We start from the raw sequence: 13,414 nt of genomic DNA on the forward strand, positions 1-13,414 counted from the left end.
CTGGATATACCTAGAGCAAATACATTGCCAGCATTTTTGTTTTCAAGAAATGAATGTGGCCAGGTGGCAAGAAATCTTACAGTGTGTATAATGGTGTTGCCAATGACAAAATATACTTTGTCTTGCAATGCAGTAATTTTGAACATTGGTCTGGAAAATGAGTTTTCATATCTAATCTTTCATAAGGACATATGATGCTTTCAATTGTCTGTAAAATGTCTCAATTCTGGGAAAAACAGTAGGTGCTTATGACCGAGATACACAAAGTATGGTGGAAACATGATGCAATACTTGGTTGTAGTTGCCTTGACGTCCAGGCATGTATAATCACTCTTTTATGGAAATGAACTGAAAATACTAGACTTTGTAGTTACTTAGCTGTTTAAATTATGCAATAATGCAGTGCAGTGTAAAATTATGGAAACAGTTTTTGTCACATTTGCAGCAGCCTTTAGAAAGGATTTAATCCTTGCCAAGAACCCTGTCAGGAATCGGAGAAAAAAAAAAAAAAAAAAAAAAAGACACAAAGTGTTGCTCCTATTTTAACAATGAGATTATACATTTTACATAGTCTGTGATAGGCTTGTTACTTTGATTCACTGTATTTGGAAATATTTGTAGTATGAAGAAAAACTAGGGAAATCTGAAGACTGCAAATGTCTAATTATTATGGAATCAGAATGGTTTGGGTTGGAAAGGACCTTAAAGGTCATCTGGTTCCAACCCCTCTGCCACGGGCAGGGACACCTTCCTCTAGACCAGGTTGCTCCAAGCCCCATCCAGCCTGGCCCTGAACACTTCCAGGGATGGGGCATCCACAGCTTCTCTGGGCAACCAGTGCCAGTGCCTCACCATCCGTGCAGTGAAGAATCTCTTCCTTATATCTAATCTAAATCTACCCTCTTTCAGTTTAAAGCCATTACCCCTTGTCCTATTGCTACATGCCCTTGTAAAAAGTAGCTCTCCAGCTTTCTTGTAGGCCCGCTTTAGGTACTGGAAGGCTGCTGTAAGGTCTCCCTGGAGCCGCCTTTTCCCCACGTTGAACAACCCCAACTAAAGTAGGTAAAAACACTTCTAGGAATTGTCAAGTATATTATACATACAAATTTAAAAAGATTAAAATTATTCAAATTAAGGCGTGAATAGTATATTAATATAACTCAAAAATGTATGTCCATAATTTTATTAATTGCAGTTCATTTAAGGCAGTGGGAACTACTTACTAACCAACTCTGTACAGATCCATAAATCAGAGGGGTCAGCCAAAAGCTATGTAAATTAATAATAACTAAGCTAACGTTGATACTGCTTGTCCTTGTTGAGGGCCCAAATTTAAATGTCACATTTTTATTTAGGAAATTAGAATTAAGGCGTTATTAAGATACTTTGATTTCTTTCAGTAGAGGCAAATTTTCAAATGTGAAGAAGGGGATGGGTTTTTTTGGTGCTTTTAAATGTTGACAATAAGTATGTCAAAGCTGTTGGGTGCATTTTGGTTTGTTGGTTTTGGTGTGGTTTTTTTGGTTAGGTTTGAGGTCCTTTTCTGTGGCAGTGTGTAGAAGAGACCTGAAGATCATCTTATGCCTCAGCTTGCCACAAACTACAAACAGCAAAATGACAGACAGGTAAAACCAAAACAGTCCTGCTTAGCTTTTTCTACCCTCGCTGCCCTATAAATGTCAAAAGTCTGGAGAGGGCAGAAGGATGCATGAAGTTTTATAATTTCTGTGTATGAGAAACTTACTTTCTACTCCAGTTCTTCTTTGCTGCAGCATGAAATGTGAGTGGGTACATGCTTGGTGCAGCAGCAGATGTATCTTGTGAATCAGGGAGAGAATGTCTTTCCTTTGAGACTTAGGTGGCAGGAACAGTAGCTGTCTTGGCAGAGTCAGTATGTAAAGGTCTGGGTTTTTTCACCTTAAGTGCACAAACAACAGGTTTTAAAACAGTGACTGGGGAGATGGGGCAAATTTACTGCATGAGTAAGCAGATGAGATAGGATAGTATGAAGTTTTCGGAGTAGAGGAGGGTCAGACTGTTGGGATGAAGGAGTGAATGGGAGCAGGTTGACTGCGGCGTGGAATAAGTAGGCCTGAGGGAGCAGTAGGAGGGCAGTTGAATGGAGTGGAAATAACAGTGGGAAGTTCTTTGTGAAGCAGTGTGTGGAGGAGCTGGTTCATTGTGTGAGGCTGGGAAAGGTGGGAAGGACATTCAGCTTGGGGGTGGCAGCTATAGAGGAGGTACTCTCTTGTTTTATAAACCAAGAATGGGGTGTGGGTGGTAATGAAAGACTGAAAGTAGGTGGTGAAGGGGACAGGAACAGCAATGAACGTGGAGAGGATGGCAGCGTGCAGCCTGCTGTTCAAAGCAGTCAGTGACATAGGTGGTGGGGGAGAGAGGTACGTAGCAGGTGGTGGATGGTTTGGGGGTGGCAGTGGCAACCAAAGGTCCACGTAGTTCAGTTCACCTCTTGCAATGAAGTTGGAGTGCCAGGCAAAGGCGAGATGGAGAAAGCGAGGTGATGTTTGTGCTAAGGCAGAGCGCTGTTCGTCCCGGGCTGGGATGCTCAGTTCCCCGCGGGCTGCACGCACTGTGTTGCTGAAGGGCAGCGACCCAGCGTGCCCGCGGCCGGTGGCCCTGACCCGCCGGGTGCAGGTGGCCTGCTTCCCACGGTGGCTGGCAAGGCCGCCTGGGCAAGGAGGGAGCTGGGATCTGCCCGCAGCACCTGCGGCCGGCCCGGTGCCGGGGAGGCGCCCAGCAAGCTCCCGCCGGGGGCTGCCGTTGCCCGGGGCGGGTCGCGGCTTGCGGCAGGAGCGGGCCCGGAGGCGGAGGGAGGGCTGGGGGAGAGCAACGCCGCTGGAAGCGGGTGCCTGCGGATCAGCGTCCCCGCGAGTCGGGCGCAGATGATGCCTGTCGGTGCCGCTTTCCCAAGCCCCAGGCGCGCGCGGCCGCCGCTAGGCTCCGGTAAGGGGCGCCTCGGAACGGGCGTGCCTGCCCGGTCTCCCCGCGGCTGCCGGGGTAGGGGGGCGGCGGCGGGGCCGGCCCGGCGTCTGGCCGGCACCGCAAGGGGCAGGGGGGTGGGGACCGGGCCGGGCCGCCCCGAGGCGGGAGTGCGGCGGCGGTTCGCCGCCCCGGGCCGCCCCCCCCCGCCCCGCTCCGCCGGGCCCGCAGGTGGCGGCGGAAGTGACGGGCGGCGCGGGGTGCCTGTCGCGGGGGAAGATGGCGCCTGCGGCCGTGCTAGGCAGCGCAGAAGGTAAACAAGTGTGAGCGGCGGGGGGCGGGCGGGAGCGGCAGGGACCCCGGGGGCGAGGCCAGGCTAAGGCAGCGCAGGGAGCGCCGGTGCCGGCACGGCACGGCGGGGGGCGGCTCCCCACCTCCCCCTGAGCACGGACCGCGGGGAGGAGGGAGCCCTGGATCCCCCCTTCCTCCTCCGCCTCCTCCCGACTTTGCCTCAGTCATTGCCCCTCTCCTCAGCCCCCCGGCGCCTCCCGCCGCTACCGCCGCCCCCGGCTTTATGTTACACGGAGGCCCCCCTCTCCGCCGGTCCAGCGGGAGGAGCCGCGTCTTCAGCGCCGCCGCTGCCGAGAGGTAGGTGAAGCCGGCGCCGCCGAGGTCCCCCGGGCCCTCCCGCCGCTGCTTGCCCCAGCGAGGGCGGCCCGCCCCCCGCCCCGGCCGTCAGGGACCCTCCTACCCGGGCTGCGCCGGCGGGGCGGTGGGCCGGCCGGGCGCGGGAGGTGGGGGAGGCGGGGAGGCAGGCAGGCTGCGGCGGGCACGGCCGCGCCGGGCCGTGCGGGCGCCGTGAAAGCCTTGCGCGCCCGGGGGGCGGCCCCAGCCCCGAGCCGGGCGCCGCGGGCAGCAGCGGCGGGCGCGTCTGGGACTCGGAGCCCGCCTGCCCCCTGCGCCGCGGAGCCCGGCCTGTGAGCCGCCGCTCGCGGTGGAGCGGCGCTAACCGTGTCGAGCAGGCAAGCTGAAGTAGGTCGTCTGAGTGCCTACCTCGAAAATGGCTATTTCCCCATCAGCGACGTTGGGGGAGAAAAAAGTATCATTGAGCTGAGCGAGCAGACTTGCCTCCCAGGGTTGGTGCTGGAGCTTTGACCTGGTGGTAGATACTTAACGTGTTGCTTAAAATTGTATAATGTTCTTGGGTTTTTTTGTTGTTTGGTAGGCTGTAGTTTTGGCTTCCACCACCCCACCCCACCCCCCCTTTAGAAAAATAGGGGAACCGTGAAGCTGCTACTGGATAGAAGGGCAGAGCTACTGAAGCCTTGCTTCCTGTCGACTTCTTCGTTACACTTTTCCCGAAGATGACAACCCAGCTCTTTCACCACCATTGCCCCGGCTCACACTCTGAGCCCCTCCTTGTACCGCCTGTGCCAACATCCTGTCTGTCTTTTTCCTTCCAACACCTAGCCAACGTGTTTAATTTCTACCACATGTCCTATAAACTTTCCCACTGTCACTCATCTCCTTTCACTTTCCTTAATTATACCCTATGGCTGGTTTGGATCTACACGTGTGTTGATTTGCCTTTCAGCAAGCAAAGCAGAACTGATAACTGTTGAGCTCACACTGGAGATGTCAGATCTTTCTCATTTATCCAGCTGCCAATTTTGGGGAAATTTGTAGAAATTCAATATGTTTGAAATTTCTGTCTTTCTGACAAATGAGGTTGACATTTGGCAATAAGGTCAAAAGCTGCGTGTGGTGAGCAAGAGGCACAATCTCATTAATCTCATTTTCTCAGAACGTGCTATAAGTATTAACCAAGTTAGTAATAAATACACAGAAAATAATAAAAAGACAACTGTGAAGGGTAGTTCAAATACCTGAATTTATATTAGCATTATTTTCACTAATACAGTTTAAAAACTGCTTGTAGCTCATTCCCTTTTTATTATGCTAAACATTTATGATGAGAGTCCAAAAAAAAATTAGATTTGTTGCTACCAAGAAATACTTGTTACTTTTCTGTGTAAAATACACCGTTTTTAATAAATATCTTCACAATGAGAAAATCACTATTAATGTTTTTTTCTTACATTAATTAACATAAATTAAAAATTAATCATTGTAGAAGCAAACCCCCCAAAAAAATATTTAAGGAATGCTGGCACTCGAGGTAGAGCAGTCCCGACCACTTTGAGAGCGGTGGCAAATCTGTAGTTTTCATTACTACCATCATTTAACTCTTAGGTATTAGTGATAGAGGTTTTTCTAGTTAAAGACAGTTCTTAGGGATATATTAAAATATTTTATACTTTACACCTGTTCTGGTATTGGTAAATGTAATTAGAAGAGCATTGAGCTGAGCTTGCTCTATGTTCAGGAGCATGTTTTTCTGTACAGGTGTAGTGATGCAATGATCTTTTAGCCAAACGATTTAAACTGTCTTAATGTCTGTGAAGTGCAGTTACATCATCCGCATAATGGACTAATATCATGAGAAACTGATGCGTACCTCACTGATGTTAATTCATGAGACAGCTGAGTTTGGATTCAGTTAGGTGAAGTTAAACTGGTCAAGTAACTACAGCTAATGCATATGTCTGGCAGTCTTAAAATGCTTGTCAAGCATATACTTTCATCAGAATCCTTTTGATAGTCATTCTGAAGCTTGGTTCAAGGGCTGAGCTGGAGAGTGTATTTTATTCTCTGGTGGCTGGTGGTGTAAAATGGGAAATTTCTGACATATAATCAGTTAGTATTCATCTAAATAGAACATATGTAAAAATTACACTCTTCAACAGCTACTTTAAAACAAAATGGTTCTGATATTTTTGTGTATGCACGCATGTGCACTTGTAACATTTGAATCCTGTGCAGGAAGAGTAAATTGGTTATAGCACAAATTTTTAGGAACAGAGAGCAATATGAGCTGGGAAACCTATCCATTATGAATATGTGCATGTGAGAGCACCAACACATCCGCTTCAGTTAGACGTTTCTCAAAAAGAAAACAAAACACTCTCCTGGTACTGTGCTCTATAAAGATAGCTGAAGACTACTCAGCACGGTCCTAGAATTACTTAGACTGATGTACATGATGTACAACCATACAGAGCTGAGACACAGTCCATACTGAGTTTTAGTGTTTGGGTTATAACTAGTTCTGATAATGCTTCTAGCATAACCATAATGACCTTGGAGACATCAGAGTTGTGTTAAAGTACAGCTGTTGCTACAAACTGATGCACATCGCTCAGAGATAGCAACATGGGTAGGTTGTAAGAGAAGCTATCATGGTCAGATACATGCCTGTAAGAAATTCTTCATGCAGTGTGGACAGTTTTCAGGAGTGCCAAGGTTTTAATTTCTAGAGTTCTGGCAGTCTGGTTCCTCTGACTGGCAGCTCCTAACTTCTTGCTTCTAAACTAATCCAGTGTTTTTGGAATTCCCAGCATGGATTGGGTGAAATCTTTAGTGTGAACCTACATGTTTAAGAGAAATAGTTTCCCAAGCTTAGCATATTAATTATAAAGGATTTTAGATAAAATACATACTGACTTGATGTGTTTATTTCCTACGTTTGCAATTGTAGCAATAGAAAGTCTCAATATCCACTTGTTATTGATCTGTCTCACTTCAACCTTGCTCCTTCTGTTGCTGTTAGTGGGGAATTACAAGGAAGAATGTTAGTTCGCGCAAGGGTTTAATGGTTTTAGTGTCAAACCATGTAACCAAAGGCTTAATTTGGGGGATAAATTATTTATGCTGTGTAAACATATATTTATACACAAATTGCATTTTCACTCATTGTGGTACACTGCATTCAAAGGCCCAGTTTTTAGTGATAAATACGTGCAGTTGTGAATGCTTTGCTTCTGTGTGCAAATCCCTGTGTGTATTGTATTTTCATACATATGTATAACATTTGACTATGGAGAAATGTCCTATTTGTGCAGGAGACTGTTTTAGCAAAATTAGAGTCAAAGAATTCTGCTCAAAGTGGTCTTTGCTATGCACTTCACAACATAAAGCATAGGTAATGGCTTTAAAATTAGCATTTAAATGCATGCATTTGATGGGTGAAAGGAGTGGGATAGAACAGATTATTGGATTTTGAGCTCTATTTTAGTGCCTGGTATAAATAAAACTATGGTTCTGTATGTCTGGTGCATTTTTTTTTTGTGTAACTTGTAGATACGGTGTTTTATTATGTGACAATTTACTGTTCAGCTGTGTTCACATAGGTGCTTTCTCAGAATTTCTGTGAGGTAGTTAGAGTGAACAAGCACTTCATAATTTGTAAACAAAGGAACTTGCTAGTTCTCAGTATCTCAAATGACATTAAAGGAGAAATCTGCCTTTCAGATGGTGTGCTAGAGTTGGTATTGTCAATATGTTCCTAGAACAATCATTTCTATGCCTAGGAAGTGCATATAAGATTACAAATGACATAAACATGCTTATTTAAAGGGCACTTCTTCAGGAAGTACTGCTTTTGGGTAGATTTTTAAATCAAGTAGGGCATGAGCCAAAAGCGGGTATTCCATAATTTCCTTCTCAATAGCCTAAGCATTTAGACTGTGCATTTCTTCTTGTGACTAAGAGCCTCAGACACCCTGAGAAAAGAAGGTTCTCCTTGTTTAGCAAGAAAAAGCAGTCTGGAACAGGGTTTTCAGACTTTTGTTACAGCTGCGGAATAAAGATGAGAAATCAGTGTTCCAAGTAAGTGCTTTCACAGTCACAATGGAGTAGACTCTGTGATGTACTATGTGCTAAAAGAGGAAGAAATGTCAGGAAAAGCTAGTAAGGTTAAGTGCATTTCTCTTCTAGCTTTTCAGCAGAAATTCTTCCTGTGCTGCATTGTACTGATCAGCTCTAGTATGTGCAGAACAATGCAGAACGTCAACTTAGATTCCCCCCACCCCTTTATTGTTTACATATTGGAATTTTTTGTTCCAGTTTTCTTATAGACCACTGTAGGCTACATGTCTTCCTTAGGATTAAATGTGCTATTAGGATTTGCATGCATGAAGAAAATCTACCTCTCAATTTTGCATTTCTATTGGAAATGCAGGGAGAAAAATCATTGTGTTATTGTCCTCTGGGAAATAAGCTGCAGCATTTGAATAGTGCATAGAATTACATCTAAGATTGCAAGTATGTGTGTGGGAGGAATGGCATAGCTGTGCTTTACAAAAATGACTTCATTTGAGAGTATTTTGTATTGCTTTTATAATATTTGAATTACCACATTGCTGTTTACTTTTGACTGAGGATATTAGCTGTAGAAATAAAGATTTTAACCAGCTGACCATAATACACATTTCACTATCTAGTTTCCTGGTTTCTGTGCTATTCTAGCATCCTTGTGTGTTTGCACTGGCCAATACATTTTTGTGTGGTAAAGAAAAATATATCTGCTGATATTGTGTATGCCTTTATGCCAAAAAAAAGGCTGTCTGCTCTTTTTATTTAATGCAGCAAGACAGTCTTTTGCTTTTCACTCAGAATTCTGAAGCTTCTTTGGATGGTGTTATGGAGAAGTCTTACTGGTTTTGTCTCTACTTCAATAATCCATTAAATGCGGTCTGGTGTTTGGGAGGAAAAATATTTTGAGATTGAAAACTGTAGATTTACTAAAAATAATATGAGCAGGGATGTGAAAAGAAGGATTAAGTGACTTAACCCTCCATATTTTTAAAACATTCTGAAATTATTATTTCAGAGTGTTGACCACTTTGTTGCCATTGTAGAGTTTTGAGGGTGACTTTGGGTTTTAATATATTTTTACAGAATAGCCAGTTTTAGGGAGGTGTGAATTGGAACCCTAAAAGGTATTCCCTAAATGCAAGGTGATTGGGTTTTTTTAAATGTATTTTGGTGATTCCTACTACCTTATTTTTTGATAAATTTAAAATTTGAAGGGTAGTATCTTATATCTGATTAAAATTTTTTTTTGCATGTATGTCATTTCTATTTAATCAGAATTAAAAGGATGGTCGCAAAAGAAAAAAAAAATCAGTGCAGTCTGTGTAAAAGAAGCTGGATCGCAGAATCACAGAGTAGTTGAGGTTGGAAGGGACCTCTTGGAGGTCATCTGTTCCACCTCCCCTGTGCAGCAAGAGCCACCTAGAGCCAATTGCCTGGGTCACTCTCTGATGTTGGGTTTTGGGGTTTGTGTATTACTTACTTGTTTTCATCCTTAAAAGGAACCTGGAGGTGTGTTGCTGGATTTGGTGTGGTTACCCTCTACCATTTGTCTCTGCTTACCTCCTCTTGCCAGCCTCTGGGGTTTTGTTTCTTTGAGGGTGGTGAAAGAGGCCTTTTGAAGCTATCCTATGTAAAAGTTAATTTCTCTCCTTGTTTTGCAGAGTACCTATAATGTAATTATCTTTCTCAAGTTAAGGGGAAAGACCCTAGTATGTGTTTAGGGCTTACTGATGTGGTTCTTCTACGTTGTTCAAATAAGCAGTAACGTAGTGCTGTTTTGAAGAAGTACCTTCTGTGAGATGACTGCCTGCATGTGCCTGTGTGATGGGAGATCCTGTTGTTTTCAGATTGATATATGTTGCTTCAGTCACCTGGGGGAATGCTGCTTCATTTCTGACTTTTTTTTTTTTTTTTACCCCCAATATATTTTTGCGTTACTTTGTTCACGTCTCACATTTGCAAATTCTAACTGTCCTGTCCTGTTTTTTCCTTCGATCTTGGAATTGAAGCTGAGCCGTGTGTATTAATGGTCTCCTAAATAAGTGCAACTTACACAGTTGTGCTGTTTGAGATTCCTAGTAACCTCTGAATCTCTTGGCTTGTTTCAAACAAAACTGAGAGTGAGTTGTTTCAAGTTGCTGCGTATTTTGTGAAAACGGATGGCCAGTTGAAAGGCAAGTGACCCATTAAATCTCTTGAACAGGAAAGAATGAAGTATGAGCTCAACTATTATTAAATACCAGAGAACTGGGGGTGAGAGGGAAGGAGGTACAAGTGCTCTAGTGAAAGAAGAAAAAAAGCTAATACTAGTGTTTACCTTTTCTATTTGATACCAGAAATCCAATTAGAAAGCACCATCCTGTAAAGTCAGGCTTTATGCTTCCTCTTCAGTTTGTTGCTTCTTTTTGAGGTGGTAAGATTTAGTAAAGTAATTCTTTCCTTGTCTGCTTTTGTGTAAGAATTAGCAACAACTGAGAAGAATATTTGATGGTAACTTTTCTTTCTGGCAGGCATGCGCTGTGTTCAGGAATAAGAGACTCACAATATGAAGCTCCAGAGCGGTTGGCGTTTTCTCTGTCTTCAGTGGCATTGAGGGGGGAGTGCTGCCATGGATAGTGGCAAGAAAGTGATCGGATTGTGTGTCTTGCTGCTGCCCTTACTTTCAGGAATTTGAATTTTGTCATAAGGCTTTAATTGTCAGGAACGTTCCTGGCGTTGACTGTATTGTGCACAGAACCTGTCAGCAGGCTTCAGCAGTGTGGGAGCAGTGCTGATCTGATTCCATGAGGTGTGGCTACAAACACCCACACACCATTTTAGTTTTGCATAGACAAAGAGTATCTCCAGTTTTGTTTTCCAGGATATGTGCTGATGAATTAAGGAGAGGAGATGATTATCCGTTGATGGAGTCTAATCAAGTATGTTCCAGTTACAATGGCAGCAGTCAGGCTGTGGTGCTTGAGGAACTGGGAGTGATGTGATAACTGCTCTCTGAAGTTGTGAAACCTGGGCTAACCTAGAGTCTCTTCTGGGTCCATATACTGCTGTAAAGTTCTATAACCTTGAAAATCAGCACTTTTAAAAATACGTTAGTGTTATTTAGCTTTTCTTGTAGGTTACCGCTACCAAAACATTATTAACATGAGTTGTTATAGGAAATCCAGAGTTAAATGCACAAATAACTGAATGTTGCAGTGTAATTTAAGGGGGGGTAAAGTGAAATAAAAAAGGTCGAACCAATTCTAGTAGCTGATTAATGCCAAAAGGGGAAGGTGTTGCTCTTTCTCCCAGTTCCTGCTCAAGTGTGATGGATGTCCTGCCCTCTGCATCAGGTCGGTTCTTGTGCAATGCCCAGGGCAGTGTCAAGTCAGCTCACTGATAAGCAGAAAGCTCTCTGGTTTTGAGGTTTTGTGTGCGCTGGGGAGTGGTTGTGTCTGTATTGTGTGTGTCCTTGTTGTGTCCCCTCTGCCCTTGGTTTAGTTTTCTGTCAGGTTTATGAGTTGAATTGGCTTTCTAGAGCAGTCCAGTGAGCCCCAGGAGTGACTCAGAGTAAGCAGCAGGAGCTCAGACCCCAGAATGAGGACAGAGGGAGAATGGAGCGCACTGTCGCCCTTTGGTGATAAATTGTTAGGTTGGTTCAAGCTGCCTTGTGCAACTTCACCCTACCTAAACACAAGGAAGTTGAGCAACATTTTGGGAAATTCCTGGATTTGGAATAGTTTTTGGTAGAGACTTTTACTGAATATTATCTTCCTTAACTTTAACAGGGTAGAATCCTGCTAGTCTGTAATTTTTTTGGTTTATTTACAGTTTGATGATAGCTTGCACATAAGTAACACTGCATCTGTAAATGTTCAAATGCTTATTAAGCAGTTAAGCTTCACTAAACCCAATATACAGAATATTATTTATTGCAACCTAATCTTGTCAGTGCTTCCTCTTGGCATAGTATTTTGCACTTTATAAATTCCATCACCTAATTAATCCCTGTAGTAAGAAATGGGGGGGGAGGGATGACACACAACATGACGCACATGACACATGATGATGACATTATTGTTATTACAGGAGAAGCGAAACGCAGAATTAAATAGTATCTCTGAAAATGTTCAATTTCCTAGAAATAACTTTTGAGTAAATTGGCATACATTTTTAAAGAGACTAGAATTTTTTTAGGTTATACCTAGTACAGATTACTGGAGCTTGTTTCTGAAGTTAAGGAAGTACAGCTTCCTTTCTGAAACCTTTGATACTCAAAAATGGGTGTTTCATTGCTCCCCTGAGATAAATTCTTTAGTAAGATTGAGGTGGGGGAGAGGAAGAAAAGCATGACAATATTTTTAGTATTGTATATTCGCTATCTGACCACTAAGTAGCTTGGAGTGAGGAATCATTTTGACAGTATCGCATAGTTGTTCTTGTTCATTACCCTTTCTTTAAAATGAGAATATTTTGGGGGGAGAAATAGTGTTTTAAGTTGTTTCTTAAGTTGATTTTTCAGCTGAAGAGAAAACAAAAATGATGGTGAAAACTTTTAAGTCTTAATAAAAGCAATCTCAGGTAGGATTTATCTGTCAGGAAGGACTTATGATATGTTACTAGAAATAACAATTTATTTTTATTTTTATTTATTTTTTCTTCCCCCCAGGTGATTCATGGCAGGGGACGTGGAAGGGTTTAGCTCCTCCATCCATGACACCAGTGTCTCTGCTGGATTCAGAGCACTGTATGAGGAGGGATTGCTTCTTGATGTCACACTTGTCATTGAAGACCACCAATTTCAGGCCCATAAAGCACTGCTTGCCACCCAGAGTGATTACTTCAGGATTATGTTCACAGCTGATATGCGAGAACGAGATCAGGACAAAATCCATTTGAAAGGTCTGACAGCTACAGGCTTCAGTCATGTCCTCCAATTCATGTACTATGGAACTATTGAACTGAGTATGAACACTGTTCATGAAATTCTTCAGGCTGCCATGTATGTCCAGCTTATAGAGGTGGTAAAATTTTGCTGCTCTTTTCTCTTAGCTAAAATCTGCTTAGAAAACTGTGCAGAAATTATGAGACTTCTGGATGATTTTGGTGTAAACATCGAAGGAGTCAGGGAAAAGTTGGATTCCTTTCTGCTAGAGAATTTTGTGCCACTCATGTCCAGACCTGACTTCCTTTCATATCTGAGCTTTGAGAAGCTCATGTCTTACTTGGATAATGATCATCTGAGCAGGTTTCCAGAGATAGAGCTGTATGAAGCTGTTCAGGCCTGGCTGCGCCATGATAGAAGACGCTGGAGGCATACGGACACCATCATTCAGAATATCAGGTTTTGTTTGATGACACCATCCAGTGTTTTTGAGAAGGTTGGTGCATTTGAAAAGCAATAGACAGGATTCATCATTTAGCTAGGGCAGCATGCCATTAAATAGGTAAGATTCCGAAACCTATTAGGAGGAACAAAAAGGTAGCATGTATACTTCTATTAAACCCATAGAAGACAAACACCTTCTAGTGTTGTCATCTGATTATTAGATAATAGTATGTACAGTGGCTGAAGAACAGGTAGGTTTACAGTACATGTTTTTAAGTGACTTCATATGGAAAGGACATTTTAAGTAAGGTCACTTATATCAAGTTCTATTTCAATCATTCTTACTGTTTTCCACAAGTTTCTGCTTGCTTTCCAGGGATTTGAGCTGCATACAGTATGTAGGGTGTGTGTCGTGATACTTGTTATCAATATAATCAAAGCATAGTGACT

The 13,414-nt window shown here is 43.3% G+C and overlaps 1 protein-coding gene across 10 annotated transcripts in view; it reads left to right on the forward strand.

Annotated features, from left to right (window-relative positions):
* The window catches only part of KLHL15 (kelch like family member 15), a 29,102-nt gene that overhangs the window by 1,125 nt on the left and 14,563 nt on the right, over nt 1–13,414 (forward strand). The window contains exons 1-3 of one of the 10 annotated variants that reach the window (XM_056328092.1): nt 2,844–2,964; nt 3,475–3,588; nt 12,305–13,016. In XM_056328092.1, coding sequence (XP_056184067.1) covers nt 12,312–13,016 — 705 coding nt within the window. In that variant the 5' untranslated portion in view covers nt 2,844–2,964; nt 3,475–3,588; nt 12,305–12,311. Of the gene's footprint in view, nt 1–1,533; nt 1,626–2,843; nt 2,965–3,093; nt 3,254–3,474; nt 3,589–3,753; nt 4,077–10,550; nt 10,575–10,639; nt 10,745–12,304; nt 13,017–13,414 lie in introns of those variants that run through there. The other 9 variants (XM_056328098.1, XM_056328089.1, XM_056328091.1 and 6 more) reach the window with 9 other exon arrangements.

This window comes from Falco biarmicus, chromosome 2 (genome assembly GCF_023638135.1).
Source record: "Falco biarmicus isolate bFalBia1 chromosome 2, bFalBia1.pri, whole genome shotgun sequence".
NCBI lineage: Eukaryota > Metazoa > Chordata > Aves > Falconiformes > Falconidae > Falco > Falco biarmicus.